This window comes from Dermacentor albipictus, chromosome 1 (assembly GCF_038994185.2).
Source record: "Dermacentor albipictus isolate Rhodes 1998 colony chromosome 1, USDA_Dalb.pri_finalv2, whole genome shotgun sequence".
Classification (NCBI taxonomy): Eukaryota; Metazoa; Arthropoda; class Arachnida; order Ixodida; family Ixodidae; genus Dermacentor; species Dermacentor albipictus.
This window is the reverse complement of record NC_091821.1, coordinates 478,047,975-478,055,366: the sequence shown is the minus strand read 5'-3', so window position 1 is coordinate 478,055,366 and position 7,392 is coordinate 478,047,975. Positions and strand designations below refer to the sequence as shown.

Here is a 7,392-nt window from a genome sequence, read left to right as displayed (position 1 = left end):
TCCCCTATGTGGGTATGTGCCATGTTTAGGGCTCGCCATCATTTTAGTACTGGTAGATTCCCGATCTAATACTGTTCATTTAGTTCCATCCTGCATATAGCTCCTCTGTTATCCCTTCCCTTTCTCTGAGATAATTGGGCAGCGAGGGATCGTATATTGCAAAGAAAATAAGTGCACGTTAATCAGTCAGCCAAGATCAGATGACGCTTCCCCGTGCACGCTCCGTTGATACTTGTGCGCCACCTCTGTCAGGTAGCTGAAGATGAAGAAGCGGCGATCCCGAGAGCGTATTGCCTTATTTCGATGTGCGACAACAGGGATATTCTGCGAAACGCCGCAAGAAAACCAGGATACCGCAGCACACTAGGAGATGACCTTTCTCCTCACACCCATTGCGGCGACGAAGGAATTGCTGATAAGCGAGTCCTTTGACTGTTACGAAGCGTTCGGTCACGGCACCTTCCAGAAGCGGCTAATGCTCCTCTGCGCTCTCGGCGCTTTTCTGGCGAACAGCCACGCCTTGGCGTTCTCGCTGATTTCGAGAGGAGTGGACTACAGATGCAAGCAGCCGTTGCCGTACTCCAACATTTCGGCAGCCGCCTCCGAAGAATTAGCAAAGCAGCTGGGCCGATGCCTCGCCTACGAGGACCCAGCGGACCCCAACAACTCGCGGACGGTGGCGTGCCGAGAGTGGCAGTACGACGATGAGCAGGCGAGGACGACCGTCGTGAGTGCGTGGAACCTGGTGTGCCAAAGAAAGCTACTCGTTGCCGGCATGTCGGTGGTTCAAAACGCGGGTTCCGCAATGTTTGTCCTGGTGGCTGGATACGTGGCGGACAGAATCGGCCGAGCGCCCGTCCTCGTAGTTGCGGCTCTGGTGCTCATGGTCTCCGCGCCCGCCAGCTGCCTTTCCAGCGACTACACGACGCACGCGGTTCTCAAGTTCTTTAGCGCGGGAAGCTCCACCTTGACCATGATCTTCTCAGCCATCTCCCTCTTCGAAGTGACAACCCACAACAACAGACCACTGCACATAGCTGTCAGCGGCACGCTCGGTCTGTTGGCATGCGACGCCTGGTACTTCGTCATGCTGCAGTGGAGGCTCAGGTGGGAGATTGAACTGGCCGTCTTCATCCTGCCGGCCACGATACTGCTGCCGGCCTACCTCACGGTCCACGAGTCCCCGCGCTGGCTGGTCGCTAAGGGTCAGTACGAGAGAGCGGAGGCCGTCGTACTGGCCGCGGCTGAGGCGAATCACTTTCCCCTGCCGAGCGCCGCCTGCCTAGTGGACAGGCTGAGGTCGAATATGACCCGCACCGTGAATCGCAGGGCGACCATCGTCGAAGCGCTTCTCAGCGGCTTCTCCATCCGGCGGCGTGCCCTCATCATGTGTGGCTCCTTCTTTTCGAACACGTTCGCGTTGTACGTCGCCGTCTACACCAAGGAACAGCTGAGAATGCCTTGGCAGCCGTACAGCGCGTTCTTCTTTAACTTCACGGCTTACGCGATTATGCACCTGCTCATCAGGAAGTTCACCATGCTCACTGTCACCGTCACGCTGTTCGCGGTGCTCTGCGTGGTCCAGTGCCTGCTGATCCTGAACGTCGCCGCCGGCCAATCGGTGGTCATCGGCGAGGCGCTGACCGAGGTGCTTATTGCCTTCTACTACACCGGCACCATCATCTGCTCCGTGTACGTCCTTGAACTCTTCCCGACGGGCTTGCGCGCCACTGTCATGGGCTGGACGTTCGCCTTCGGCCGCCTCGGAGGGGTTTGCGCCGTCCTGTCCCTTGTGCTCAAGAACATCGGCCGCGAGAACTTGGCGCTTGTCGCAGCGGGATTCTTCCTGTTCGTGTCGCTGTTGATGCTGCGCAGTCTCCCGCCCGCCACCTCGGTCGAGTGCACCAAGATGGCGTCCAGGCGCACGTCGGTACAGACCGGGCTCAACATCGAGCGCATGAAGAACACCCTCGAAAAGGGCCGGGCAGCTCTTTCTGATTCCGCGGACAGGAGAAAGAGCAAGAGCAGCTGCGACAGCAGCAAGACGGCGTCCACCTCGCGCAGCAGCCGCTCTCGCCGCGCGAAAGCCAAGAAATAAATGACGCTATTACGCGCACTTCGAGTCACAAGGACGATGAAGAGCTGCGGTATCATCGGCACCGCTGCCGCAACTGCGGATTGTGTGGCTGCATGGCACCCGTCTACAAGCCATCTCCATGTATGGAATGGACTCAGACGACACCACATATACAATGTCGGCTTTCTTATGAGTCGGGCTAACCAGTTTCGTAGTTTTTCTTTCGTATTAGTTGAGCGGACATGAGAGACGGACGGGACTATTTTGAAGAGTGTCTGAATATCATTTCGCGCTTGTGACTTCTTATATATGAATGGCGGACGGCTAACCGAAAATTACCAATAATATTTGTCTCAGTGCCCTTTATTGAAGTTCACTATCTCTCTCGCTTCTCACGTCATATACGTATCTCAGTCATTTACTCATCCTTTACTATTTCAATGCAGCAGTTAAAAATATATTCCTCACTACTAAAAGAACTAAGCCACTAGACGCTGTGCAAATTACCATGTGGTTCATTTACATATGTGATAAATCTGGAAGCGCAGGCCCCTTGAATATGAGGTAACTCCGTAGTGGAGTACTCCAGATTATTTGCCACCCCAATGCACAGTACACGGACGTTTGCGTATTTCGCCTCCATCAAAATTTTGATCTCGCCACCTCGAGCTTAGCAGCGCAGCACCATAGTCGCTAAGCCAACGCGGTGGGTCCAATTGGAAATCGAACACAGCCTGACTGGAACCATATGGAAACGGTGGAACGATCGACACCTGTAGCGCTACATATATACCACAAAGTGGAATCGGAGGAAGGTTAGCGTTTGGCAGCACCAAACTCTCATAAAAGCGACAAGCTGCTTAAATTTAGAGGGGCGCGTCATCAGCTTGCGTGAGCTATCCCACTGAAATATTTGCCAAACACATCAACTGCAGTCACTGCAGTCTCCGTAATGGCAGTTCATTGGTTTCGCCGAGTTTCGAACGTCACGGGCCTTAGCCAAGAGTCATTGTGCACACTGCATGCAAGTAAAGGACCAGCAGTTGTTCTATTTAATGGTGTCACTAATAATCACCGCAGCTTGTCTGTATGTAGCAATCCTTATATTGAAATTAAACGAATTTATTGGCGTCGTAATTTGGAATTCCGTTCTGAATGACCTGATAAAGCGAAATACTTTTTTTTTTACCGACGCCAAAGTAGCTTTTTGCGATAAGCATTCTTTGGGAACTTCACGCACTTTTAGGCGAGTGTAGGCGTCTGCCTAACTTTCGTCGGACCTGACTGACAGAAACCGTTTTCCCGCGAACTTAGACCACTGGTCCATAGTCTAATGGTTAGGATATCAGGCCGCTGTGCTGAGGGAGCATGGTTAGAAACGAACCGTCGAATGAACTTGGTTCCATAGATATATGTGCCACTGGAATCTGGATATGTAGCGATATTCAATGAACCTCTGTGACGCCAACCTGCCTCAGTAGGTACGTGCCACAGAATATGCGCAATTCTTCAATGGTCAAAATATTAGAAAAAAATTATCTGGCACAGGACGGACTCGAACCCGCATCTTATGTGTTCAGACAAACTTGCCAGTACGTGTGCTAAAGCACCAGGCGCGGACTTCGCGGCGCGTCAACGGGGAATCAAAGGTGATACGGATAAGACGAGCTCGTACAGGCCAGTTACGGTAACGTTGGTGATGCCAATGCAAGCGATAAAATCAGAACTGTCGAACTGGGTTAAAAAGTGGTGTGCCTGAGGAACTACATATTGGGTTCACATTAGGCAGACGCTTAGAGGATCATGTGTTTGTACTAACTCAATGCATTTCAGATGAGATTTCAGATAAGGATAAGCACTCCTAGATAAGAATGAATAGCACTTCTAGATATTAAATGAACCTATGACAACGTAGACAGATAATTATTATTGGGTATTATCAAGTACGAAGGCATCAATGGCGATTACGGGGAGTTGCTGAGATATATATATATATATATATATATATATATATATATATATATATATATATATATATATATATATATATATATATATATATATATATATATATACAGACAACCGAGTACGAATTGTGTGGGAAAGTAAAAAATGTAATGAAGTGGTGGAAATTCACCAAGGACTGAACCCCCGCAGTGGCGTCTGCGTCAGGAGGCGTTTAGTGTGTTGCGACACCACGTACCCGAGCACATGAGGGTTGGACCCTCCCGCGCGTAGCCGTGCGCGGCTTAGCCGTGTCCGGGGAAAAGGGGATCCTAGGGGTTGTGCCAATGTCGGGTGTTTGGACCTTTACGGCCCCTCGGCGGCGGCAACACACCCCTTTGGCCTCGGCTTCACGTAGGCGGCACCGCTGGACTGACCCAACCGGGGGAAATCGGTAGTTGCCTTTTCCTATCCTCCTCTCTAATCTTCGTCTTTCTCTTGCTTTCGGTCTTTCCTGTCTCCTCCTAGCTTCCTTTCTATTTCCGTTTTCCCAGGCAGCAAGGGTTAACCTTGTGTGGTATAGTCAACCTTGGTTATTCCAGATTTGGTTATAGTAGTGTCGTACAGCTGGCACGTGCAGGCCGTGTCTTTTCACGGTCCTGCAGCGTCCCCTTGTTGGGCTTTATGGTGGGTGGCTGGCGGTGCTGCCGAATTTCCGCATATATCTATGGCAAGTTCTTTTGCACCCCTTCCTGATCGCCCTCATAAACGAGGGCGCACCGAAGAAGTATTGAAGTTCTATGGTCGTCATAATGAAAACTTTCCCAAATTTCATGTCATCCACTCGGAGATAACCGCAAAGTCAGCGAGAGTGATCTCTCCTTTTCTAGTGTCTAAATCAATAACCGATATTCTTGGCCAAGGCTTTAAAGTAACCAAACCTGCAAGTGGAGATCTCCTTTCGGAACTCCGAGATAAAAATCAATTTGAAAAGCTGCCGAATCTTGTCTCTTTTGGGGACGTTCCAGTGAATGTGACACCGCATCGCACCATGAGCACCAGCCGTAGTGTTGTATCAGATAGCAACCTGATTAATCTGACAGAGGCTGAACTACTTGAAGGCTGGAGTGACCAGAATGTGATCAGTGTTAAACGAATCAAAATGAGGCGCGATGGTAAAGAAATTCAGACTAAGCATCTTATTCTTGCATTTGGTTCAAGTGTCCTGCCCGAAACAATCGAGGCAGGCTATGTGAAGATCAGGGTGAGGCCGTATATCCCAAATCCCCTTCGATGTTTTAAGTGTCAAAGGTTTGGCCACAGTTCCCAGAACTGCCGTGGCCGACTAACCTGTGCCAAATGTAGCGACCATGAATATCCGTCCGAGTTATGCCAAAACACTCCACACTGTGTAAATTGTGAAGGGGAGCACCCCGCGTACTCGCGGTCCTGCCCACATTGGAAAAAAGAAAAGGAAATAGTGGCAATCAAAACCAAAGAGAACATTTCGTTTAAGGAGGCACGCAGGCGCGTATCCTTCTTACCGAAGAATAGCTTTGCCGAAGTGGCGCGTCAGGGGGCAGCGCCACAACGGCCTCCGGCGGCTGTCCGGCCCACGCCTAGTGAGCCGGCAGTGACGTCACCTGCCCCCTCGGCGGTTGCGGCTAGCGCTGCTCCGTCATCCGTGAAGGGGCCGTCGACCTCCGGGCTAATGGCCTCAAGGGCCTCATCCTTTGAGAAGAGGCTTTCTCAGCAAACAAATTGCTCACAAGAGCGGGTGTCCAGCGCTTCGCAGGAGGCGATGGACACGACACCAAGTCAAAAGGCGCCACTAGCGCCTAAGGAGCGGCGAGAATCGCTCGACCGCTCCAAAAAAGAGAAACATCGCATTACAGGACCGGAAAAGGGTCCTGTAACCTAAATTCTCTTTCTAGACACGCAGCACTAACCTCGTTCCCGTTATGGCTACCCAAATAATACAATGGAACGTGAGAGGACTTCTTCACAATCTTGATGATGTTAAAGAACTCCTTCGCAAATTCACTCCAAAGGTGATGTGTGTCCAAGAAACACACCTAAAAGTAACACAGGCCAACTTTCTAAGGCAATATGCCACTTTCCGCAAAGACCGCGAAAATGCACTCACCTCCTCAGGGGGTGTAGCCGTAATAGTTGATAAGGGCGTTGCATGTCAGCAAATGAAACTCCGAACTCTCGTTGGCAGTTGCAGTCGGAACTGTGCTGTTTGGTAAGTTAAGCACAGCTTGTTGGATATACGTCTCCCCCTCCAGTCAATTTTCTAAAGCAGAGTTTCAAAACCTTATTGATGAACTTCCTCCACCATACATAGTCGTTGGTGATTTAAACGCACATAGCCCGCTGTTGGGCGACTCGCGTTCCGATGCGCGCGGGCGACTGATAGAAAATTTTCTGTTTTCTTCAGGTGCATGTTTATTGAACAAAAAAGAACCAACGTATTGCAATGTTACACATAACACATACTCGGCCATAGACTTGAGCATCGTTTCGAGTTCACTATTTCCTTACCTGGAGTGGTCTGTTCTCAAGAACCCCTATGGGAGTGACCACTTCCCAATTACATTAAACCTCACCAAACCAGATGCATGCTCGCCGCATTTCCCTCGATGGAACCTCGAATCAACAAACTGGGAACTGTTTCGAGAAATCACGTGTTTAGGATGGGACGACATTTCTGATTTTATTATAGACGATGCTGTGGCATATCTAACTGGATTATTATTGACGCTGCAACAAAATGCATTAAACAATTTAACGGACTGGCAAAGAACCGTCGCATCCCATGGTGGAATGACGAATGTCGAAATGCACGCAAAAAATCAAAACAAAGCTTGGGGATTGCTTCGTAATTCTCCAACAGCTGAAAACCTTATTAATTTCAAACAAGTCAAATCTCAAGGCAGGAGAATACGTCGACGTGCGAAGAGAGAGAGCTGGAAGCGGTACATATCTAGAATAAATACTTACAAAGACGAGGCAAAAGTGTGGAACAGGGTGAATAAACTAAAAGGTCGAGAGACGAACCCCCTGCCCTTAGTTAGTACCCATGGAGATGGCCTGGAAGACCAGGCAGACTGTCTGGGGAACACTTTGAGTATATCTCCAGTGCATCGCATTACTCACAGTCATTCCTGACGTTCAAAGAACGCGCAGAGCGACAGCTCCTTGATCGGAAATGTGCCCAAAATGAAGATTACAACCACCCATTCAGTTTAGCTGAGCTCAAAACTTCTCTTGCTAGTTGCAACAGCTCAGCACCAGGTGGTGACCGTATCATTTATGAAATGATCAAATACCTGCATCCTGAAACAAAGAAAACACTCCTCTCACTT

The 7,392-nt window shown here is 49.8% G+C and overlaps 1 protein-coding gene across 1 annotated transcript; it reads left to right on the top strand.

The window, feature by feature from the left end:
- The first annotated feature begins 232 nt into the window (after positions 1-232).
- Positions 233-2,443, top strand: LOC139059564 (solute carrier family 22 member 13-like). Its single transcript, XM_070537999.1, has one exon. It carries the CDS (start codon positions 371-373, stop codon positions 2,096-2,098), a length of 1,728 nt encoding a protein of 575 aa, XP_070394100.1. The 5' UTR covers positions 233-370; the 3' UTR covers positions 2,099-2,443.
- Positions 2,444-7,392: the final 4,949 nt, after the last annotated feature.